We start from the raw sequence: 26,149 nt of genomic DNA, 5'->3' as shown, positions 1-26,149 counted from the left end.
CTCAGTGCAAGCATTAGACCTTCTACCACACCCAAGGAGATGTAGGTTATATCTACCTGCTGTGAAGATTTCAAAGTAAGTGGATTTGTTGGCAATGATGCCTGTGGGTTCCAAGCCTGGTCCCTGGGCCGTGACCTTGCTGGCATCTCCATGAGACTTATCCACATTCACCTCGAAGGGGCTTTTGGCGATGTTCTGACCCGCAAACAGAACAGTGACCTAAGGAAAGGCAGCAAAGAAAAGTAAACCGTGGTGGAGCAGGTGAGCGGAGCCAAATTTGGCCTCCACTGCCACAGATCAGAAGATATTTCAAATCCCTTACACATGTGAAGAACGCCCTTTAGGTCAATTTACATGCAGCATAGCCTTTAGTTTGCAAACTAGCAGGCCATGCATCCATTAGTTAGATGCCAGCTCATGAGTCATGACAGCCTGCGGCAGGAAGCAAAGTTCACACTATAGATTCTGAAAAGTAGATTGCATCCATAGCAAATTGGGCAAATTAACTCGAACAGCAACACGTGCTCCTCCTGCCACTGTCAATACCATCACTAGACCATGAACTACACATGGACATTTGCTTCAACATTTTACTTTCATGACACTAATTCCAGTTGGGAGAGGTATCTGCTCAAGGAATCATGAGCATTTAAAATTGATTCAGGTCCTGCGGCCTCCAAACACCACTGCGACCAACAAACACTTTGCTTTACGAGAACTCACTAAATCCACACCACAGAAGACTACTCGCCTGCCAGGAAATTTAACTCAATGTGCTGAGTTCTGGTGTGTGTAAAAGTTCTTACGCTAGAGAAGTTTTGCACAACTGACACTGATGCACAACTTAACAGGTTGATAAAAATTCAATCAAAAGAAGCTTTTTCCCCAAAATTGGATGTATATCTGCAAGATTTGTGCCGCAATTAACTTCACAATGTGGCTGTGGTGCAATACTTTTGAAGTTTTTAAAGTACATTGAAGTTTGCTGCCTTATTTGCACCACTGGAGACATAAGCCACTTAAAGTCTAAAGGTTAAGAATCACTGGTCTAAGGACCCCGAATGAATGACTCCTGACACGTGTGATCCCCACCTAATCAATTTCTATCATTTGAACTGCAAAACAATATATAAAACTAACGAAACAAGCATACATTATAAAATATTTCATAATTTATGTTTATCACACAGAAACCTATCAAAACATATTTTAATAGGAAAACTGGAAAGAAAAAAACATGGATTTCTAAAACAAAAATAGGATAGGAGCCAAGATATTGGTTTTTTGCTTGGGATGCATCTTTTGTCTGGATAATGAACTGAGTTCACCAATTGTGCCTGTTCGCTGTACTTTAGCTACTCCCACGAATTCAAGTTCCCGACACAAACTTAATTTTTAGCTTCTAATTTCAAATACTTTTACATATATCAAATTTAACCATTTCAATTGAATATTTTACGTAGCTATACTTTAATGAATCTGCTAATATTGAATCAGTTGTGGGCTCCGGCGTAGGTGTTGGGAACCCAAGGGTCTACGGTCCCCAGGTTAAGAACCATTGGATTAGACACAGATCAAGAGTGCATGCGGATGCAAACCCTCACCGGTTGTACCCCAACTTGTACAGTCTCAGTCAAGCACCCCCACAATGTACAGCCCCCGCTGCATTCAGACCAGTTTTGTGCTTACCAATCCCATAATGTATACAGACCGCCATCTTGCACGAAGCTCACCACTTTCCTGTGCATCGGTTTATAATGTCTGCCTCGGACATCATGCTTTTTGCTTGAACAGCAAACCCTACGCTTCACCACAAATGACACTTCACTTGCCCTGTAGGTGCTGGTTATTCTGCACCTTTTAGAGTTTTACTTAAAGTAAAACATATGAATTGGATATTCAGTGATGCTAAAACGAGTCACTCAAGGAAAGCTTAAGAGCACAAAGCCACACCACCCATTTCAAACCCCAATGAACAAAACAAATTAACGCTGCGTTGCATTTTAGAAGGAACCGTTGTCAATCTGAATTTGGGCTGCTTTTCAGACCACAAAAAACAGAACTGTAAATTTTGCTGTCCACAGGACCCATACTTGTGACAAGTTTACAGCCAACTATTTGGCATCTAATCCTCCTAAATAAATATTGAAATCATCAAATTCCATGCACACCATAAAACTCTGCTTACACATCATTTATACAAATATTTTTCCACAGATGGATACATTTGTTTCCACCACCCAAAGTGCTCTAAATGGGATTTAGCAGAGTTTAACATTCTCATGCAGAGGTGATGGTAGATCCACAGGAAGGGACGTGCTGTTGGAGCACGCATGCGAGCAGCCCGAGCCCAGGCTGCGCCACTCACCTTGTGCATTCCGGTCACCTTTGGGATGTAGTAAACCGAGAAAGTTCTGTTCTTGTCATTGTTCGCAGTGACGTGTGCCTGTGGAGAAGGGAGAGGAAAGGTTAGTCCGCAAGGAAAGCGCAGAAACCGATCAAGGTCATAAACCCTCTATCAAGTCCAGCACCATTTTCCTAAACTCGCAGGAGGTCTATGCGTGGCAAGGTGAACCCAATTGAATCAGGAGGGAAAAAAAAAAAAAAAAATAACACTGCCACACCCCACTACCATCACCCTCCAAGGACCTGGGGGCAGTTTAGTTTTAAGGCTGTATTGGTGTCTTACAGTTTGATCCTAACAATTTTGACAAGCCTCAGACGGAATATGGCCGCCTCGCACACCGCACCACTGCGGATCTTCTGTAAGGATCACTGGGAGGGTTGCGGTTACTGGTCCCACGTCAAGTTGGCTAGGGCCTCTGCGACCGCTCCTCACCAATGCTTGTTTACAGAGCCTCTGAAGGCTAGAAGCATGGCCTAGATAACTAAACAATTCCATTAAGACCATAAACACTGCCCGATTCATATCCCTTCCATCATTACCTCTTCGTACTGGTCAGTAACTCGTGTTTGATGATTCAAGTCTACTCCCAGGGGAGAGTTGGCGACGCATCTGGTGTTTGTGTGGGACCAGGCCTTGATGAATTTCAAAAAACTCAAGAACGCTTGGCTCAAGTCATGGGGAGGGGAGATACAGGTAGTGCCTCTGTGATAAGTAGGTACACCACCAGTGTTCCCAACCGCTTCTTACATAGTGCTATGGGTTGATAGCCCCCTCCGACCCCTTGACATGCTTTTCCGGTCCTACCCCTTACCTCGGACCACCAAGGACACACAGTATCAGACTGGCCAGAACGTGAAGGGTCCACACTGTTCCAAGCAGACTTCAGAGAAATAGTTCATATCCAAGCCGTGAGAAGCTTAGCACATATACCCCTGCTACGCCGTCACTGCGTATTGAGCTAGCAGTTGGACAGTACACCCTTTATTGGGAGTATCCACTCTGGCTAAAGGGGTACACAGCTTATGTCCAGTTACAGTATATGTAGGAAGATTAGAGAAAGGTTTCAAAGTCCGCAATAAAAAAAAAAAAAATAATAAAACCTTCAAAATAGTACCTGACCCGCAACCGAACTTGGGATGTTGGAGGGCCGGCAGGGTAAGAGATGCCCCCTCAACCAGCCTCCGTTACAGTTCAAAGGAAGGTGAGGGGACTACGGCAGTTAATGATGACCACTGCCTCCAACACCCTCAGCATGGAGGACATGTGATCACAGGGATGCAGCACAAATGCAGAAAAACGCAACCGCGCATTGGACAATAGTCTGGTGCCAAAAGTGCTGCAATGCATTGTGGCCTGCGAGAGGCCGACAAGCAACAAGTGGCGAAGAAGGATGCCGGTTCCATGGGTATGCTTAGCAGAGGAGGGTGAAATCAGTTGCGACTGGGGGGGGGGTTCTTGTTCAATGAATGTGGCTCCTGGGGGTGTAGACGTCCATGCAAGGCACTTCATTCTAATCTACGCCCCCACAGTGCATTCAAGGGGAACTCCCACCTTCTGCTACGGATATGAAGATCGAAGCGGAGCTTCGTATGGACCATCAATGCCAAATTCCATTGTGGTCTTGTTCAATGATAACAGAAGCACATGCTACTTTACCTCCTCCCGGTGCCCTGCGGGGTCCTCCACATACACCAGAACTTCACCCGTCCCGGCGCTGATGGTCTCCACTGTAAACTCTGCACGCTTCTTCACCATGTTCCCTGTCGGTTCAACGCCTGCAAGAGAAGCCAAAATATCCACCATGAGAACAGCCACGACTGAGCCACGAGCTGGCACACAAGACCCCTACAAATAAAATGAACACTAAGTTTGAATTAAACAAGAAGGGTTTAAATGGAACGCAAACAAGTACAGCCTTGCAAGACGCGGGAATGAACTGCAAGAGATTAACCAACACAAGATGCTATTCGGATAATCTTTGCATTCAAAGAGAGCGTAGTCTTCTTGCTCTACTTACTGATAACAGTGCAGTGCTGGGTATATACTGAGAGCGGGACGTGTACCAAGCGCCCTCTAACCACATGCTACCCCTTTACAGACCAGTCGTATCACAGGAGCGGCTACTTAAAGAACACTACTTGGGTGATAGGACCCCAAGAATGATGTCCAGGCGGCTGCCACCCCCGAGTAGTGACTGGGCTGGGATCAGTCCCTACTCACCTGGCCCATAAGCACGTGCTTTCTTGGGGTTGAGCTTGGGTCTCAGGGGAGCTCCGGGCTTCAGCTTGGCCTTAGGAAACTGCGACAGGTAAGTCATGACTGAGTGTTCGTCCACGTTGGGATCCACAATTTCTTCCGGAGTGATGACCTGGGAGACAAGTAAACCAGTTAAAACTCACAGGGATTGAAAAGTATGCTTATGAGCACAGAGGATCAACTGCTCTCCCAGTCAAGGCTATAGCAGGCAGTACTGTTCCTGCTGCTTAAACTGTGGTCTAGAGGGGCCGTGAAGTACTATTCCCCACATGCAGTCAGTACTTGTCAAATCAACAAAAACTTTGGGCTGGTAAAGACAACATAGTACACAGACAGCTGTACACCCTAGTACAACATTTCTTTGTAAGCTACAAACGTGGCATAATTGTAAGCAAGAAATGTGCAGTAGTTCTAGGCAAATAAGTATAAAATAAATTTAACCAAAAATACTTCCAAGATCAAAAGATTATCTTGATGTTAAAGTGGAAAAATGAGCAGACAACTATTTTCGTCTAAGGGGGTAAAGAATGGATTGGTGCCAAGTCTTCCCTGGGGGGGCTGCATCCCCTGCAGCCCCTTGTGAGACCCACCTGAGGAATGCCCAGCCAGTCGTCCGCCTGCTGCATGGCCTCGCGTGCGTTGTCCACCGGCTTGCTGGAGTCCCAGGAATCCCAGTCCGGACACAGACCTGAGGAACAAGACTGGGTCAACCAAAGCATTTTGACAAAGACACCACTGGCAACCAGTGGAGACATTTTAGGAGCCAGGTTTTGGGTTGGATGCCATAAGCCATTGCAAAGCACCAAGAACAAACATGTGCAGATAGGACAGCACGTCCACCCAGCCAGTCAATAAAATGCTTCCCATATACATCAATGTCCCTAAAGCTTTCGCAATCCATTCCTGGCTAGAAAGGAAAATAATATTTTTAAAGGAACAAAAGCACTGTACTGCTAGTCTAATACAGATCCGTCAACTGAGAAGTGGCTGGTTGGGACTGGTTTCAGGACAAGACACCAGGGACAATTCACCAGGCCTTAGCACATCCAAGCTTACGTTTAGGTGAAACACTTTGGTTTAAAGGGCTTGATAACACACATTAAGGAACAATACCCCAATCCTACACTAGATGTGTTGCAAGAGTGGATTAGACGTGCACACGCCCAGAACACAAGTTGCTGCTCTATTACAAATGCAGCACCTTCTAGGCGCTGCCCACTCGAGGGTGCATTTACCCAGGAAAGCCTGGCCATGTGTCCTGCACTGGCAGTCTGTTGCACACAAACAATCTGCAAGTCCCGAAGTTAGGACTTGGTCCAAGGATCACCAATCCAGGGCAATCCACAAAAATCCTTCATTGGAGAGACAAGGATAGGATGCACCATCACTCCAGTTACAAACCTCAACTTTACCAACAAGAGCATCCATGGGCAAAGAACCAGAGAACGGTCTACATTGCAGAACATGCGTCAAGTCACTGTTTAGATAAACATGGATCCACCTCAAGCATTGTCGCTCCAGCAATTCAGAAAAGAACTCAAAACCTATATGCTGGAATGATCAAACCACCACACAGCAGCCAACATCTCCAGCGCCTCGAGACACCTGCGGGCGATTTGCTGCGCTTTATAAATGTTAGGTGGATTGAGCAAATATTACTAACCAGGAGCACAGCTGTCCACCAAAGCACCCAGAGCCCGCCCGCTCTGCCAGTCGCGGCTGAAGTTGGTGACGGGCAGCTGGGGCAGCTTGTTCTGGATCCATCCCAGCAGCCTCTGCTTGGGCGTCTGCTTCTTCACCTCTTCGTCCTCCTCCTCATCCCACATGGGCATAGAGATGGAGTAATGGAGAATGAGGGTCCAGATGAGGCCCAGGATGAGCTTGAGGTTTCCATCCACAATGGCTTTGCTGTCTGTGAAGGAAAGAACAAAGGGGGTTAGAAGCGCCGACAACATGGAACTGCACCTCATAGTTCAATGCAGCGCAAATAGTCACTGTGCTGGGCAGGCCAGAAGCTGCAACTCTGAGCAAAGAGCAAGCAGGTCTCTCGGGGCCAACTCACCCAAACCATCCCGGCTTTAGAGACCAAGCAAGCAGGTCTCTCAGGGCCAACTCACCCAAACCCTCCCGGCTTTATAGAGCAAGCAGGTCTCTAGGGGCCAACTCACCCAAACCATCTCAGCTTTAGAGAGCAAGCAAGTCTCTCAGGGCCAACTCACCCAAACCATCCCGGCTTTAGAGAGCAAGCAGGTCTCTCGGGGCCAACTCACCCAAACCATCCCAGCTTTAGAGAGCAAGCAAGTCTCTCAGGGACAACTCACCCAAACCACCCTGGCTGGAGAGAGCAAGCAAGACTCTCGTGGGCCAACTCACCCAAACCATCCCGGCTTTAGAGAGCAAGCAGGTCTCTCGGGGCCAACTCACCCAAACCATCCTGGCTTTAGAGACCAAGCAAGTCTCTCAGGGACAACTCACCCAAACCACCCTGGCTGGAGAGAGCAAGCAAGACTCTCGTGGGCCAACTCACCCAAACCATCCCGGCTTTAGAGAGCAAGCAGGTCTCTCGGGGCCAACTCACCCAAACCATCCTGGCTTTAGAGACCAAGCAAGCAGGTCTCTCTGGGCCAACTCACCCAAACTATCCCAGCTTTAGAGAGCAAGCAAGCAGGTCTTTCAGGGCCAACTCACCCAAACCACCCTGGCTGGAGAGAGCAAGCAGGTCTCTCGGGCCAACTCACCCAAACCATCCCGGCTTTAGAGACCAAGCAGGTCTCCCGGGGCCAACTCACCCAAACCACCCCAGCTTTATAGAGCAAGCAAGCAGGTCTCGGGGCCAACTCACCCAAACCATCCCGGCTTTAGAGACCAAGCAGGTCTCCCGGGGCCAACTCACCCAAACCACCCCAGCTTTATAGAGCAAGCAGGTCTCGGGGCCAACTCACCCAAACCATCCCGGCTTTAGAGACCAAGCAGGTCTCTCGTGGGCCAATTCACCCAAACCACCCTGGCTTTAGAGACCAAGCAAGCAGGTCTCTCGTGGGCCAACTCACCCAAACCACCCTGGCTTTAGAGACCAAGCAAGCAGGTCTCTCGTGGGCCAACTCACCCAAACCACCCTGACTTTAGAGACCAAGCAAGCAGGTCTCTCGTGGGCCAACTCACCCAAACCACCCTGGCTTTAGAGACCAAGCAAGCAGGTCATTCGTGGGCCAACTCCCCCAAACCATCCCGGATTTTCCATCTTTAGAGGGACACTGAAGTAAAGTTAACTTTAGTCCTATTCAAGAACTTGCCCCACTAAGTACATTGATAGATGGGGCGATACATTGCCCACGAGCTGCCAGATGTGTAAAGCGGAAACAGTGGTAAATTTAAGACTAAAGAAGCGATGTGATGTTGGACTGGCGTAATGAACGTGCATAGCACAGACTGGAGAAGTAGTTCACAGAACCACAGAAGGCCCCCTGAGTAAAGACGAAGCGCTATGCATGCACAGGCAGCATCAGCAGTAGTCTGGGATGGAGCAGGGATTGGTGCAACTGGAGAAATAACTTGCTACGGTCCGTCTCCTCACGGGTCCCCATGCCTCTATCAAAGAGGACAACTATCTGAACCAAAGAATTCTTACTTGCAAGACATACAACTTGCAAGACAGGTCTAGTAATTTGGGTCAAAATTCATCCAACTCCATCAATTGTTTTTGGAAGGTGTGAACTAATTTGACTTTTGGTACGGAGGCTCGTGAGCGGATGGAGAATTAAGCCATCTGCCCAACGGCCTCCAAGTGCCGATTGTGATGGAAGCACACAACCACTCCACCCCCTCAAATTATCCCATTCCACCCACAACATCCGGTTTGAAGAAAATATCTTATATTAGGAAATACAATCCCACTGTCCTAGAGAAAACTGCTAAAAGCCCATCTCTTTGCCACAGCTTCAACCCTCACCCAAGCTCGATGGAATTTTGCTAAATTGCGGCTGCAGCGTTTTCTGCATAATTAATCTTGCCGCAGTTAAAAAGCCACCATTACTGCATGAGCTGCATGAGCTGCCAATCTTAAAAACAATGGTTCTCAGCTCAATCGGACCAAAAGGAATTAAAGCGGAAAGCCCTTTGCAAGGTGGACTCGTTCTCTTCGGCTGCCAACTGCTGTACGTGGGAGGTACTGATGAGTGGAAACCTTTGCCCAGATAGTGTTACCGTGGGGAAATAAAATACACAGCGACAAGAGGTGCATTGCAAGTGATAATGTGCCTTGTGCTGCACGATTCCCCCCCCCCCCCCGCATGCACCTGTTCATGATCCGCTTCCTAGTAAACGCATCATCTCATGCATCTGCCCCAGCCCAACACTTGGAAGGTTCAGAAACACTCGGGGGGGGGGGGGGTGAGAAAGTTAGCCACACACTGCATGAATGAACCCCCCCCCCCCCTCCCCAACAGGTTCATCAGATCGACTTCACGTGACACTGGTTAAAGGGTGAAACCAGACACACAGGAGTTCATTCACACCGTTCTGCCTTCCAGGACATAAGGCGCGCAGCACAGGTGCATAGAGGCACAGAGAGCGGGCCCTTCGATGGAAGAGCTGCCCTGGCGTCACCAGCAAAAGCTGCGGCACTCGGGGGTACGCGCCCCCCTCCCCGACAGCACACGTCCCCTAGGCGGCAGGAGCGTCCCCCTCTGGACCATGAAGCGTCCCCCTCGGAGGCGGCAATGAGATGCAGGTGGGCGGGAGAGGGCTAAGATTAAGACAAGGGGCAGCATTGAGCAGCCGGCGCTGAACCCTGCGGACTACCCCAGAGGAGGCAGCTTCCCCTGCGCCTCAAGGGACCGATCAGACCCGGCGTCCAGAGCCGGGCGGGTACACGAGCGGGCATCACACGAGCGGCATGTGGGCACCCAGGGCACGTCATTCTACAGCAGCCCCACCGCTGCAGGCATGTGGGCACCCAGGGCACGTCATTCTGCAGCGGCCCCACCGCTGCAGGCATGTGGGCACCCAGGGCCCGTCATTCTGCAGCAGCCCCACCGCTGCAGGCATGTGGGCACCCAGGGCACGTCATTCTGCAGCGGCCCCACCGCTGCAGGCATGTGGGCACCCAGGGCACGTCATTCTGCAGCGGCCCCACCGCTGCAGGCTTTGTTCCATCTGCTCGGACATGTTTTAAACCCTCTTCTGCGTCGAGCGAGCTCGGAGGGCGCTGCGACGAGCCCCGCGGAGTGTTCACATTCCAGGGGCTTCCTGGCACTGGAGCCAAGAACAGGCCCCCGCCTCCCCCACTACACCCCACCAGGAGCGCCCACCGCCCCCCTCCACCAGGAGCGCTTCCTGGCCCCCGCCTCCCGGTCCCAAGCAGCATTCCTGGCGTCCTCCGCGCCCAGCCGCAGGGCACCACCGCCCCTTGGCTGAGAGCCAGGCCTGGCACGCACATCCGAGGGCACGTGCTCCATCCTGCAGGGCACCACTGCCCCATGCCGGAGCCAGGCCTGGCACGCACATTTATACTTTACCCGAAGGTGTCAGAGCGCTTTACATAACAGTTGCAAAACATAAGGATTTCGGATTACATGCTTTACATAAAAGATACAAACAGAAAAAACTGCAAATGTACAAGATGTAAAGTCACTCAAGGAAGAGATACAAATGGATATACTCTAAGAGTCACATAGGAATGGTAGAGAGTACAAAGGTCTACTACATTCAAGGGCACGTGAAGGGACGTGCGCCATCTTGCAGGGCACTGCTGCCCCACAGCAGAGCCAATCTGGCACGCACATCCGAGGGCGGGTGAAGGGACGTGCTCCATCCTGCAGGGCAGAGAACCAGGCCTGGCACGCACATCCGAGGACGCATGAAGGGATGTGCTCCAGTCCATCCAACAGGGCACAGACCGCTGGGAGCCAGGCATGACTCACATCAGAGCACACGTGAAGGGATGTGCTCCATCTATCAGGGCACCACTGCCCCACGCCAGAAAGCCAGAACTGTGACAGGGGGGAGTGTGTCTGAAAAGTTTCAGAGCTCTTTCCATCATCTCCTTGTGTTTGCTTTGTTCTCCCTAAATTGGCAGGGTATGCCCAGACGTGGGTCCCTTGCTCACTTTGCCACCGGATTCAAGCTAGCCTGGCTGATGAATTACCTCGAACCCGGTCCCAGAAGGGTTGTTTCCGGTCCAGGGAAGACTTGGCAGTTCAGGCTGGACAATTCCAATGAGGCGCAGGGTCAAGACTGATTTGCATATAGCTGGGTCTGCACTGGGGTGGCGAAGTGAGCTAAAAAATGATGGATTCAACTGAGATGTGTGACAGGTGGAGTGTGTCTATAAAGTTTCAGCTCTCCGTCCATATCCTTGTGCTTGCTTCAGAGACCCAGGTCTGGCACTCCCATCTGAGGGTGCGTGAAGGGTCGTGCTATATCTAGAAGGGCACCCCATGCCGGGGAGAGCCAGTTCTGACACACCTGAAGGTTGCTCCGTCCAGCAGGACACGCACCGCTGGAAGCCAGAACATTCACAGGTCTGAGAAGGTGGACTAGAGCAAGAGAGGCAAAGGGGCCACAGGGTGTGAGCACATGGGGGGGGGGCAGAGTCACCGTGAGACTCCGACCCAGCCAGAGCCAGAGCGGCAGCCTGGATTCCATTAGCCTGTACAAATGCCTAGTCTCATCCAGGTTTTTTGGAATTCTATCCCTAGTGTGCACCCCAACTTTCCTGGAAGGGGACTGGCACTAATCCGCTTCCTAGGAGTAGTTTACTATAATAACTTATAAATGTTAAAAATAAACCGTGCCCACGATTCTAAAAGTACAACATCTTTAGAGTGGATTCGCTCCACGTTATATTACAGAGGTCTTACCAAAGACTAGGAGAAGGGACAACGGAACAAATAGCATTTCAACAAGTCGGCCTGCGGGAGCAAAGATGGTGCGCAAGATGCCATGGATCGGAGTCTAGGAGCCAAGGAAAACTGGGCAGGGCAGCAGAAAAGCAGGCGGTACAGGACGACCCACAAACAACCACTCAACAGGGTTCACAGGTCACCCAAGTACATGCACCATTGCTGGACTTGTACACTTGGCAGTCTAACACCTGCAGACCAGGTACACTCCCACAAGATGGAGGCACGTGTCTGCTCTGGCCTGGTATTAAGGTCAAGCGTTTGGGCTCCAATGACTCGTAAAGTTTGCAATTCACTCAACCCTCCAGTTCTATGGGCTTTCACCAACCCAAATACCACACTTCCAGCCCCAATGCCTACATCACCTACCCAGGCACAGCACAACCGTGAATGTGCCTGCCCGCATCTAGTCATCTCGTGAGCAGGTTCCATCATTTAGGGTCAGACACCGCTTGGTGACATCATTTGGGATCCTCCTCTATAATCTACCCATAGAGTGGCCTTCCTCATACCAATCTGCTGCAGTAACAAATAGACGGAATGCTGAATAAATCTAACAAACATTCAGCCCCCCAGTCATGAGATCCGAGTTAAATCCATTATTCTTCTGCCCACTGCATTACTCCAATTTGAACCCAGGCATACGAAGAGCAGTTTTGACCCTGCTCACTATGGGAACAGTCCAGCCCGAACTGCCAAGTGGAGTCCTCCCTGGACCGGAACCAAGCATCCTGGGACTGGTTTCCGGCTAATCAGCCGTCCTCAGCCAGGATAGCTTGAATCAAGTGGCAAAGTGAGCAAGGGACCCGCGTCTGGGCATACCCTGCCAACTTATGGCGAACAATGCTGCAGCAACAAATGGACAAAATACTGAATATATCAAACGTTCATCCCAGTCAAGAGATCTGGATTCAATCCATGTCCCTTGCTAGCGGGTCCAATGGATTCAAGCTGGCCTGGCTGACGAGGGGTGATGCCTCGAAACCGGTCCAGGATACTGGTTTGGGGCCTGGCAGTTGGGTCTGCACTGTCCCCATGGGGAGCAGGATCAAGACCTGCATGTGGCCGGGTCCAACCTGGGGTGGGGTAGTAGTGAGCAGAAGAAGGTTGGGTTTAACCCGCATCTCTTGAATGGGGAGAAGGTTCGTCTTTTCTAGCCGCAGCATTCTCCTCACTCCAGCTCCCGCCGCTGCACAGTAAACACAGGCAGCCAGGTCCGCTCAGCGGCCAGTCTGACGCTTTGCACCGCGCCTTCTAACAAAATGTTCCGGAAGTTGGCAGAGCCCTCCATGTCAGCTGCGGGCGCCTCTCGGCTTCTCCTCCCTGCCCGCGCTGGAGCGGAGACAAACACTGCACACTCGGTGACGGCGCGGGGGCGTGCCCTCGCGCGCAGCGTCAGGGGGCGGGACGAGGGAAGCGACTCAACACCAGGGCTGCGCGAGGGAACGAGCACAGGGCGCGCGAGGCAGGGGCATGATCGGGCGCGCGAGGCGGGGGGCACCGGGAGAGTCACGAGCCAGCCTGGCCAGGTGGAGCAGGAGCGGCCCGCGGAGAGGGGGCGCGAGCGGCAGCTTCTCTTACAGCTCCCACGTAGGTGCTGATGAGGCCCAATCACCGAGGGAAGACCCCCACAGAAGGGCCCTTCAAATCCTGTAGCCTCAACATTAGCACCAGTGTCTGCCTGGTACACAGGAGCGAGGGCTACACAGGTCCTGGTACAGAGGAGCGATGGATACACAGGCCCTGGTACACAGGAGCAAGGGCTACACAAGCCCTGGTACACAGGAGCAGAGCGTGAGATATACAGGCCCTGGTACACAGGAGCGAGGGATACACAGGCCCTGGTACACAGGAGCAGAGCGTGAGATATACAGGTCCTGGTACACAGGGGCAATGGATACACAAGCCCTGGTACACAAGAGCGGAGCGTGGGATATACAGGCCCTGGTACACAGGAGCGAGGGATACACAGGCCCTGGTACACAGGAGCAAGCGCTGCACAAGCCCTGGTACACAGGAGCGAGGGCTACACAAGCCCTGGTACACAGGAGCAAGGGCTACACAAGCCCTGGTACACAGGAGCAAGGGCAACACAAGCCCTGGTACACAGGAGCGAGGGCTACACAAGCCCTGGTACACAGGAGCGAGGGCTACACAAGCCCTGGTACACAGGAGCGAGGGCTACACAAGCCCTGGTACACAGGAGCGAGGGCTACACAAGCCCTGGTACACAGGAGCGAGGGATACAAGCCCTGGTACACAGGAGCGAGGGATACACAAGCCCTGGTACACAGGAGCGAGGGATACACAAGCCCTGGTACACAGGAGCGAGGGATACACAAGCCCTGGTACACCGGAGCAGAGCGTGAGATATACAGGTCCTGGTACACAGGGGCAATGGATACACAAGCCCTGGTACACAAGAGCGAGGGATACACAGGCCCTGGTACACAAGAGCGGAGTGTGGGATATACAGGCCCTGGTACACAAGAGCAAAGGATACACAGGCCCCGGTACACAAGAGCAGAGCGTGAGATATACAGGTCCTGGTACACAGGGGCAATGGATACACAAGCCCTGGTACACAAGAGCGAGGGATACACAGGCCCTGGTACACAAGAGCGAGGGATACACAGGCCCTGGTACACAAGAGCGGAGCGTGGGATATACAGGCCCTGGTACACAAGAGCAAAGGATACACAGGCCCGGTACACAAGAGCAGAGCGTGAGATATACAGGTCCTGGTACACAGGGGCAATGGATACACAAGGCCTGGTACACAAGAGCGAGGGATACACAGGCCCTGGTACACAAGAGCGGAGCGTGGGATATACAGGCCCTGGTACACAAGAGCAAGGGATACACAGGCCCTGGTACACAAGAGCGGAGCGTGGGATATACAGGCCCTGGTACACAAGAGCAAGGGATACACAGGCCCTGGTACACCAAAGCAGAGCGTGAGATACACAAGCCCTGGTACACAGGAGCGTGAGATATACAAACCCCGGTACACAGAAACGAGGGATATACAAGCCCTGGTACACAGGAGCCAAGCGTGAGATATACAAGCCCTGGTACACAGGAGCCAAGCGTGAGATATACAAGCCCTGGTACACAGGAGCCAAGCGTGAGATATACAAGCCCTGGTACACAGGAGCCGAGCGAGGGATATACAAACCCCGGTACACAGGAGCCGAGCGAGGGATATACAAGCCCCGGTACACCGGAGCGAGGGATATACACGCCCTGGTACACCGGAGCCAGGGATATACACGCCCTGGTACACAGGAGCGAGGGATATACACGCCCTGGTACACAGGAGCGAGGGATATACACGCCCTGGTACACAGGAGCTGAGCGTGAGATATACCAAAGTAAACAGAGCGAGACAGGGTGGCCGTGCTCCCTCCCTTAAAGGCCCATTGCTGTGGAATTCCCTCCCTCCCCAGCTAAGACAAACTTCTAACCTTCTCCATTTTAGGAAGAAATTGAAAACTTACCCATTCACACAGGAATAATTTAGCCCTCCCTCTGCCCTTCCTTGTCTTTAGTTCTGTCTAACTCACTCAGAGGCCACGCGCGGAGATACCCCTTCGGGGCTGATTCACGCGCGCTACAAGACTATAAATAAATACCAACACTGGTACACAGGAGCAAGGGATATACACTCCCTGGTACACAGGAGCGAGGGATATACAAGCCCTGGTACACAGGAGCGAGGGATATACAAGCCCCGGTACACAGGAGCGGAGCGAGGGATATACAACTGCTATACAGGAGCGCGGCGTGCATAGGGTATAATAAATACAATCCTATACCGGAGCACGGTGTGCATAGGGTATAATAAATAGCCTGCCATACAGGAGCAGGGCGTGCATAGGGTATAACAAATGCCCTGCTATGCAGGAGCAGGGCGTGCATAGGGTATAATAAATACCCTGTTATGCAGGATCAGGCATGCATAGGGTATAACAAATAGCCTGCCATACAGGAGCAGGGCGTGCATAGGGTATAACAAATGCCCTGCTATGCAGGAGCAGGGCGTGCATAGGGTATAATAAATACCCTGTTATGCAGGATCAGGCATGCATAGGGTATAACAAATACCCTGCTATGCAGGAGCAGGGCGTGCATAGGGTATAATAAATGCCCTGCTATGCAGGAGCAGGGCGTGCATAGGGTATAATAAATACAGTCCTATAACAGAGCACGGTGTGCACAGGGTATAATAAATACCCTGCTGAGCAGGGCATAATAAATACCCTGCTAAGCAGGGCGTGCATAGGGTATAATAAATACACTCCTATACCGGAGCACGGTGTGCATAGGGTATAATAAATACCCTGCTGAGCAGGGCATAATAAATACCCTGCTAAGCAGGGCGTGCATAGGGTATAATAAATACACTCCTATACCGGAGCACGGTGTGCATAGGGTATAATAAATACCCTGCTATGCAGGAGCAGGGCGTGCATAGGGTATAATAAATACACTCCTATACAGGAGCAGGGTGTGCATAGGGTATAACAAATACCCTGCTATACAGGAGCACGGCGTGCATAGGGTATAACAAATACCCTGCTATACAGGAGCACGGCGTGCATAGGGTATAACAAATACCCTGCTATACAGGAGCAGGGCGTGCATAGGGTATAACAAATACCCTGCTATACAGGAGCAGGGCGTGCATAGGGTATAACAAATACCCTGCTATACAGGAGCAGGGCGTGCATAGGGTATAACAAATACCCTGCTATACAGGAGCAAGGCGTGCATAGGGTATAACAAATACCCTGCTATACAGGAGCAGGGCGTGCATAGGGTATAACAAATACCCTGCTATACAGGAGCAAGGCGTGCATAGGGTATAATAAATACCCTGCTGTGCAGGAGCAGGGCGTGCATAGGGTATAACAAATACCCTGCTATACAGGAGCAGGGCGTGCATAGGGTATAACAAATACCCTGCTGTGCAGGAGCAGGGCGTGCATAGGGTATAATAAATACCCTGCTGTGCAGGAGCAGGGCGTGCATAGGGTATAATAAATACCCTGCTATACAGGAGCAGGGCGTGCATAGGGTATAACAAATACCCTGCTATACAGGAGCAGGGCGTGCATAGGGTATAACAAATACCCTGCTATACAGGAGCAAGGCGTGCATAGGGTATAATAAATACCCTGCTGTGCAGGAGCAGGGCGTGCATAGGGTATAATAAATACCCTGCTGTGCAGGAGCAGGGCGTGCATAGGGTATAACAAATACCCTGCTATACAGGAGCAAGGCGTGCATAGGGTATAATAAATACCCTGCTGTGCAGGAGCAGGGCGTGCATAGGGTATAATAAATACCCTGCTGTGCAGGAGCAGGGCGTGCATAGGGTATAATAAATACCCTGCTGTACAGGGGCACGGAGTGCATAGGGTATAATAAATACCCTGCTGTGCAGGAGCACGGAGTGCATAGGGTATAATAAATACCCTGCTGAGCAGGGCATAATAAATACCCTGCTAAGCAGGGCGTGCATAGGGTATAATAAATACACTCCTATACCGGAGCACGGTGTGCATAGGGTATAATAAATACCCTGCTATGCAGGAGCAGGGCGTGCATAGGGTATAATAAATACACTCCTATACAGGAGCAGGGTGTGCATAGGGTATAACAAATACCCTGCTATACAGGAGCACGGCGTGCATAGGGTATAACAAATACCCTGCTATACAGGAGCACGGCGTGCATAGGGTATAATAAATACCCTGCTATGCAGGAGCAGGGCGTGCATAGGGTATAATAAATACACTCCTATACAGGAGCAGGGTGTGCATAGGGTATAACAAATACCCTGCTATACAGGAGCACGGCGTGCATAGGGTATAACAAATACCCTGCTATACAGGAGCACGGCGTGCATAGGGTATAACAAATACCCTGCTATACAGGAGCAGGGCGTGCATAGGGTATAACAAATACCCTGCTATACAGGAGCAGGGCGTGCATAGGGTATAACAAATACCCTGCTATACAGGAGCAGGGCGTGCATAGGGTATAACAAATACCCTGCTATACAGGAGCAAGGCGTGCATAGGGTATAACAAATACCCTGCTATACAGGAGCAGGGCGTGCATAGGGTATAACAAATACCCTGCTATACAGGAGCAAGGCGTGCATAGGGTATAATAAATACCCTGCTGTGCAGGAGCAGGGCGTGCATAGGGTATAACAAATACCCTGCTATACAGGAGCAGGGCGTGCATAGGGTATAACAAATACCCTGCTGTGCAGGAGCAGGGCGTGCATAGGGTATAATAAATACCCTGCTGTGCAGGAGCAGGGCGTGCATAGGGTATAATAAATACCCTGCTATACAGGAGCAGGGCGTGCATAGGGTATAACAAATACCCTGCTATACAGGAGCAGGGCGTGCATAGGGTATAACAAATACCCTGCTATACAGGAGCAAGGCGTGCATAGGGTATAATAAATACCCTGCTGTGCAGGAGCAGGGCGTGCATAGGGTATAATAAATACCCTGCTGTGCAGGAGCAGGGCGTGCATAGGGTATAACAAATACCCTGCTATACAGGAGCAAGGCGTGCATAGGGTATAATAAATACCCTGCTGTGCAGGAGCAGGGCGTGCATAGGGTATAATAAATACCCTGCTGTGCAGGAGCAGGGCGTGCATAGGGTATAATAAATACCCTGCTGTACAGGGGCACGGAGTGCATAGGGTATAATAAATACCCTGCTGTGCAGGAGCACGGAGTGCATAGGGTATAATAAATACCCTGCTGTACAGGGGCACGGAGTGCATAGGGTATAATAAATACCCTGCTGTACAGGGGCACGGAGTGCATAGGGTATAATAAATACCCTGCTGTACAGGGGCACGGAGTGCATAGGGTATAATAAATACCCTGCTGTGCAGGAGCAGGGCGTGCATAGGGTATAATAAATACCCTGCTGTACAGGGGCACGGAGTGCATAGGGTATAATAAATACCCTGCTGTGCAGGAGCAGGGCGTGCATAGGGTATAATAAATACCCTGCTGTACAGGGGCACGGAGTGCATAGGGTATAATAAATACCCTGCTGTGCAGGAGCAGGGCGTGCATAGGGTATAATAAATACCCTGCTGTACAGGGGCACGGAGTGCATAGGGTATAATAAATACCCTGCTGTGCAGGAGCAGGGCGTGCATAGGGTATAATAAATACCCTGCTGTACAGGGGCACGGAGTGCATAGGGTATAATAAATACCCTGCTGTGCAGGAGCAGGGCGTGCATAGGGTATAATAAATACCCTGCTGTACAGGGGCACGGAGTGCATAGGGTATAATAAATACCCTGCTGTACAGGGGCACGGAGTGCATAGGGTATAATAAATACCCTGCTGTACAGGGGCACGGAGTGCATAGGGTATAATAAATACCCTGCTGTGCAGGAGCAGGGCGTGCATAGGGTATAATAAATACCCTGCTATACAGGAGCACGGAGTGCATAGGGTATAATAAATACCCTGCTATGCAGGAGCAGGGCGTGCATGGGATGCACGGGGTCTGGCTGAGCTCGGTAGCCCAGTGTAATCTCTCCAGCCTCCCTCCACAGCGCCTACCCTTCCTGTCCACACTGCCGGCGGTGAGCGCTGCCAGACCACGGACATGAAGTGTGAGCTCAAGGCTGCCCAGGGGGCGCCTCGAAGGCGATCCGCTCCCGCTGGGCCCAGACACCGCAGCTCCCGAGAACATTCCTTATTTGAATGAAGAATGAGGCTGAGGGAGGCCGTGAGTCAGCGCTGGAGAAGGGTGGGGTGCCGCTGTGCACTGCACAGCTGGCCATATAAGGGGCTCTGTGCAGCATCCAGCACTTCCGGTGAGGCTCGAGGCACAGGCGGGAACCGGAGGGGCTCGACAACCACCACCAGCCTTGGGCCTACGGGCATCCTCTACCGCCACAGGATCCGCTTTTCAAACCCACGCAGGATGACGAGGACTATCAACGATAGTGGGGTCTAAAAACCTTTCTATATAGAGACAAATAAGTTGAGTGGGGAGGAACCCACTCTGGCCCTGTGTATCCTGTCCCCCAATCTGGCGGCCACCCTTTCAGTATGGCGGCCACCTTGCCACACTTCCAATATGGCGGCCACCTTGCCACACTTCCAATATGGCAGCCACCATGCCACACTTCAGGCCCTTCGGCCCCTAAGGGGGCCTCTGGCTTACGGCTCAGACCCACTGAAGAACGCTGCAGAGACCCCAGGTGGGGTTTCCCATACACAGCAACTTCCCCACGAAAATCTAGGTTAATCTGTGCAATGTACCAATAGCCCGCCCGGTTGCAAATCACTAGTACTATAAATGCAGACAGCCCAAACCGGCTCAAATATGTAGTACTGTAAATGCTTACCCTGAAACGCATCATTAATACTGTAAATGCACCAACGCCCACCCCTGACCCAAATCACTAGCACTGCAAAAGCTACAATGGCCCACCCTGGGCAAATCACTGGTCTACTTGTAAGGCATGGCCAAAGATACCCTACTACCCAGTCTGACATGAATGCCAGGGCTGTGTAGCAGTACACTCCCTGGGCACCAGCACCCATAGGATGGAAGGCAGCACGGCCCCAACTGGCACCATACCGACAGAAGTCTGGTCTGGTCTGGTCTGCCCAGGTGGCAGGGATGGCATGCCCCCAGTGTGCCTGGCACAGGAGCCAACTGCTGGATGTGAAGTCTGGATAAAAGTGAGACTATAAATAGCTTTGATCCAGAAGTCCAAGTGAAACACTGGGTGGGTTCCGACATTGCTTCTTCGCACAAATGATTATCCCAAATCCTTCCGCCGGCAATGGCCGAAGGGCCCATCCCCCCACATTGCTTCTCACAGTGGCTCACGTACCAGGACATCTCCAAGGCGCTCTGCGTCACCCAACTGGCTGTCCGCAGAACAGGAATGTACTTCCTACAAGAAAGGCTGCGCCTTCCACTCAAAGACCCTCTTGTGTGGATCTTCCGAACCTCGGGATGTCGAAGCCCTGCATGGGTGGCCCTCCTTTGCATTAGAGGTGGTCCACTTATGAAACCCTCTACTAGTTGGATAAAGGCCGGGACTCCCACCTGGAGTTCAGAAGAGCGGTCACCAAACTCTTGACCCTGCAACCCAACCGAGAGCAGCCACCTAGGCATGTCTGGTGTGCAAAACCAGAAAGATCGAACTGCTTTGTGGCAGCTAGAGGTGGTTTGTAGTGTCAAGAATGGTTCTACGTACCCTCTGCCCAGCTGGAGCTGGTATGCAACTCCTAGCACAGTCCACGGAACCCATCATTGGAAAACCCAAGGATAGCTGGAGGTCACGGGCATGCTCCAGGACAGCGGGAGGTCACTGCAGGCGGACAACTAGAGGCAAATTTCGGGGGAGGGGGGCGAATTCTTCCAACCATAGACCGAGTGACTGAAAGAAGGGGTGAAAACACAACTAAAGCCTCATTTGTAAGTAAATGGTCTTTTAAAGACCACTACTCTAGCGCGGCTGCAATTAGATGGTTGCCAACCCGCAAAGGTGTGTCAGCCCGGGCTGACACACATGACAGGGGGGGGGGGGGCTGAAGCCCTGTGAGCCCAATGGGTGTTGCGCGCCTGGGTCACCGGCATATTCCAGGACGGCTGGAGGTCACCGGCATACTCCAGGACGGCTGGAGGTGGGATGCAACGTCAGGCCCGGTTCTGTGGACCCATTGCTGGCACACAAGACAGAGTCAAGTCAACTGTGACATAATTGGAGACCACCCCCTCCCTCAACACCAACTGCCCCAAAGGTCCCTAAAAAACACTTCAACACACAAGCAGGCAGCCTCTTATGCGACTGCCTAGGTCAGCACTTCTGGACCACACCAGAGCACCCAAGCTCTGTGCTATACAACTTCATTAAACGCTCCACCTCAAACCCACCTTCAAGCACAAGCGATACATGAACCAATCCTTCTCCGGAAGTTTCGCAAGAATCAGGAACTCTCCCGCCGAGCCTTCACCGGACCACGTCATGTCACTCATGTTGGGTCAACTTAAAAAATAAAACTACCTCAAAGGCCTCTTGGAGCAACACGTGGCCTAACCCACTCCTATCTCCTCACGTGGACTGGGGGTTCAGTGCTACTGGACCTGCAGCTTTCCACGGTTCGGATTGTGTGAAGCGCTCTACCATCTGGGAGGCCAACACAGCAATCACTCTACCGCAAATGTGCAGGTAGATTTTCTATTGGTTATGGATAGGTTTAGGCTTGATTGTGAAGCGCTCCGATGCCCGTGGGCCATGTCTGTGCTACATAAACATCACAAAACTGGCAGCGGATAGGATATCAGTCACCTTTGTGATGGAGTAACCCGTCCGCCAAGATCTGAAGCGGGCCAAAATCATGCAACATGCTTGCTATGGAGAAACAAGCAACGCCCCATGCCCTCTGGCAATGCCAGTCGGCATTCAGCATCTGACGCCTCTTGGCCCTTGCCCGCTGGCGCTGCCAGTTCACTGCAGATGAAGGCGTTCAGCATCTGATGCCCGCTGGCGCTGCCAGTTCACTGCAGATGAAGGCGCTCAGCATCTGATGCCCGCTGGCGCTGCCAGTTCACTGCAGATGAAGGCGTTCACATCCCTGATGCCCCTTGCCCTCTGGCGCTGCAGATGAAGGCGTTCACTGGGTTGTGTATGAGGTGATGGCATCACCCCCCCCCACCCCCCCCCCCCCCCCCGACCCCGAAACGGACCAGCGTTCGGACGTGCAGCTCAGGTTGGGGGAGGGGGGCATGCTCCTGCGCTGGACAGTGAGGGAGGATGAAGAGGGGAGAAGAGGCGGGCCCGACTACTGTTTCAGATTTCAAAGAAACTCGAGAAAACAGCTGAAACTTGGCAGGGCCTGGAGAGCTCGGAAGGATGGGGCTCTGCGCCACACCCCCATCCCACCCTGCGTCGCCGTCCGCTCGTCAGCCGCTTCCAGCATTTTTTAGCCATATATGGAGGTGGCGAGGAGCGGAGCCTTGAGGAGCACATCCCGGGGAGCGGCCGACAGCCCCCCCCCCCCGCCCCTTCGGGAGTGGGAGGGGCGGCGCCCCACCCCGGCCCTCCTGTGCGCCCAGAGGCCTGCGCGATCCTCCGCGAAACATGAGCGCTGTGCCACCCGGAGCACGGCACACTGGGGGCGAGTGGAGCCCCCACGGTACGTGCCGACCCCCCATGGGACATTACTACACTGGGGCAGGATGGCGCCCCCACGGTACCTTACTACACTGGGGGCAGGACGTGCCGACCCCCGTGGTACTACACTGGGAGCCCCCACGGTACCTTACTACACTGGGGTGGGATGGAGCCCCCCCCGTACGTGCCGCCCCCCCCCCTTGCCCCTCCATGGTACATTACTACACTGGGGGCAGGACGTGCCGACCCCCCCCCCCCCCGCCTTTGTGCTTCAGACGTCTGTGCGCTGCCGTGCTTGCCCCAGAGCACTGCCCTTCTGGAGGTCTTTGCTCTGCCCCCAGCCCCCCCAAGAGTGGAGGCCTGCAATGATCCCCAGAACCAAGGCTCAAGTGGGATGAAAAAACGGGGAGGGGGAGAATCTCCTAAATGGGCGTGGTCAGTGTCATTAGGGGCGTGGCTTTAACAAATTTACGCAAAAAATCTGTGTTTAGCATAGTGTGCCGCCCAACTTGCATTTTTCAGTTTCTATCATTGCATTAAGATATGTGAGACAAGTAACATCATACCTACAACAAGTAAGGACTATTGGCTTGGTCAATGGTTATTAGTTGCAAATGATAAATAAACTACGACTATGGCGTCTTAGTATAATAATATTAACCCCTTGTATGCTGTGACGAACCCCAGCCGTCACGCTCCGCGGTGCTCGTGTGCTGATGACGGCTGGGGTTCATCACGGCCCCGCCCTGTTAGTTTGTTTACTGCACAGCGGCGGAAACGGGCCAGCAGCGAAGGGGTTAAAAAAGCTTCCACTTAAAGCCCTGGTGACCCGACTACAATGTTGCTGCTCTTGCGTTTCAGGAAGGGAAATCCAGAAAGAAAATGGCTCTTTAAAGGATTTCCCTTCCCCCACAACGCTCACCTGGCATGACGTCATGCCATAACTTCTCCGCTAGTGAGAAGTGAGCAGTGTGGGTCTCGAAACGGGTCTCTATCCGGCTGTTTTGCGACCTGGCACATTTTTCCAGACTGCAATGACAGCAAACTGCTGTCACTGCAGTCCGTTTTTTAAATGTTATTCATTTTTTTTTTTTGGCCCGGCTGTGCCAGGGCTCAAAACAGAGCCAGATAGAGACCAGTTTCGAGGCCCCCTGTAAAAAACAAAAAAAACAACAAAAAAAAAATGCAGGTGCTCAGACACCTTGAGACCCGGCCCACTTAAAGCCCTGCCCAGAACCCAGGCACAACGCCTTCCCGAACGCCCCGCCCTGCACTTCCACAGGTCTGCACACTGGCACTGCAGTGTGCACACAGCGCTCTCCTACAGCCTGGGGGCAGTGCTCACTCTGCAGTGCACGCCCAGGGCCCAGACACAGCACTGCCGCCCAGAGGCCAGTGAAATGCCTGCACACCCAGCGCTCTACAGCCCAGGGGCAGTGCTCGTGCCCTGCAGGGCACTCCGCGGGCACAGACAGCACTGCCGCCCAGAGGCCGGTGAAATACCTGCACACCCAGCACTTTTCTACAGACATGGGGCAGCGCTTGCACTCTGACAAAAAAAAAAACACAACTTTTGCAGGCATCCCTCTCCTTCTGTCCCTGCAGTGATCTCTCCTTCCGTAGCAACAGGAAGCACACAGGCTCCCTCGGCTAAGCAAATCCCAGCTTTGCAATGCAGCGTGCCGTTGACTGGTCTGAGCGCCCTGCATGTTCCTTATTGGGCAGTGTAAAGCAAGCCTGTGAGGAAGATGCAAAGTGTGCAGGGCGGTTTGGCCGGCCAAGCGGTCATGTGCACTTGGAGTGGGCAAACTATTACTCCCCCACAACCCCAGCCTCACTCCAACCCAGTCCGTAGTGAAAAATATAATGAGCTCTGGCCTATGTCACACTGCGTAGCAGTAGGGCGGAGCCCAAGAGTCCTGTAGTTAGCGTCTGAGAAGCTACCTAAAAATTCCTGGCTGCTCGTGATTTTTTCGGCCTTCTTTATGCCAGCTGCATTCCGATTGGCCTTCTCCTGCGTGTGTTTTTGGAAGAGAGCACGCAATAGGCCATAAGAGGTAGAGTAGCTCCGCCTATTGCATATTCTGTGCGGACACGCGCAGGAGAAGGGAATATTTCTTCAATAATCGTGGCTGTCAGGGGCCGCGGTAATTGAAGACAGATGCTGGGCGCGCGTGCACCAGTCTCGAGTTTAGGGCTCGGGGCTACGGGCGTGCACCACTGCTCGTTTTACAATACGATCGCTTTCGCTATCAGTTGAGGTGCCGCTTGTTACACATGCTGGCGCTTGGGAGAATGCGGTCTAATTAAGATATTGCGTTTCCTATGAGCTTGTTCTCTTTCGCTATTCTTGTCTGCTCCCTTTTGCTTTCTTGCTCAATTACACACGTTTGCCTCTGAAGGAATAAGGGCTGGTACTTATTATAATATCATACCTGGCCAATGCTGGTTTCTCTCGTTGCTTCTGGCGCCTTTTCTCTTCTGGGACCTCCTGCTTAGTTAGCCATAGAAAACTCAAATTGAATTTCATGCCAGATTGTGATATTTTTCCTTGCAGCCAAAGGCATTTCAAAATGTGTTTGTTTCCATAGAGTTCGCATGCTTCGCATGAAAATGGATGAATGGATTTGAACGGGCACCTGCCCGTGCCAGCTGGTTGAATGTGCACGTGTTTAATATCTCAAATTAAAGCATCACAACCCTTTCGGCACGGGGTTTGGAGGGGAAGAGGGAGTGATGGCTCAGTGACTTAACACGTACAGAAAGGACACATCATGAGATCGAACGCAAGCAAATCAACTCAGGCGTCCATTCTTGCAAGGTCGATAACAAACATCAGCGGTTTCTGCGTCACAAAACCCTTTGGGTCGATCATGGCTCTTAACAAATACACCAAAAGCGCCACCCCCTGCACGCCTCCTGGTTGGCGCTATGCAGACCTTGGCAGCTACCATTCCAGGGCGCACCGTCATCCGGGGCTTTGAGGCAGGGGGCAGCTGATGGTGTAATCTCTCCTCGAGGAGCGGGGGAGGCGCTCTCCCCGTCGCAGAATTAATGGCAGAGACCAGCAGCCTCCCATTACTTGGCGCAAAAGATGAGCCGAGCTAGCGGGGAACCCTGGCAGAACAGATGTTCGAGGGGAGCAGAATTAATTAATTCCATATTAGCTGGATTATGCCGAACAGAAATTTGGCTCCGAGATTTTAGCACATTTACACTGGTAAGAATCACTTTGTGAAAAACGGACAGGGACATAAATATTTAGCAAAAAATGGTAGAAACTGATCCTGCGTCAAACATAGTCGCACCATTTACATATTATGACGTAAACACAGCATATACGCGGTAATAGTTTGTGCCATGTTTTTACCCTTGTGCAAAAACTGCT

The 26,149-nt window shown here is 51.9% G+C and overlaps 1 protein-coding gene across 5 annotated transcripts in view; it reads right to left on the bottom strand.

The window, feature by feature from the left end:
• Nucleotides 1-26,149, bottom strand: part of FLNA (filamin A) — a 271,749-nt gene that overhangs the window by 94,850 nt on the left and 150,750 nt on the right. For all 5 annotated transcript variants that reach the window (XM_086940275.1, XM_086940274.1, XM_086940276.1 and 2 more), the window contains exons 3-8: nt 6,327-6,575; nt 5,254-5,351; nt 4,628-4,775; nt 4,064-4,182; nt 2,369-2,446; nt 57-219 (exon numbers count right to left, since the gene is read on the bottom strand). In XM_086940275.1, the coding sequence (XP_086796401.1) occupies nt 57-219; nt 2,369-2,446; nt 4,064-4,182; nt 4,628-4,775; nt 5,254-5,351; nt 6,327-6,575 (855 nt within the window). The remainder of the gene's footprint in view (nt 1-56; nt 220-2,368; nt 2,447-4,063; nt 4,183-4,627; nt 4,776-5,253; nt 5,352-6,326; nt 6,576-26,149) is intronic.

The sequence above is a fragment of the Lissotriton vulgaris genome, chromosome 10, assembly GCF_964263255.1.
Source record: "Lissotriton vulgaris chromosome 10, aLisVul1.2, whole genome shotgun sequence".
Classification (NCBI taxonomy): domain Eukaryota; kingdom Metazoa; phylum Chordata; class Amphibia; order Caudata; family Salamandridae; genus Lissotriton; species Lissotriton vulgaris.
Note: the sequence above shows the minus strand (reverse complement) of the source record. Positions and strands in the feature narration are given on the sequence as shown.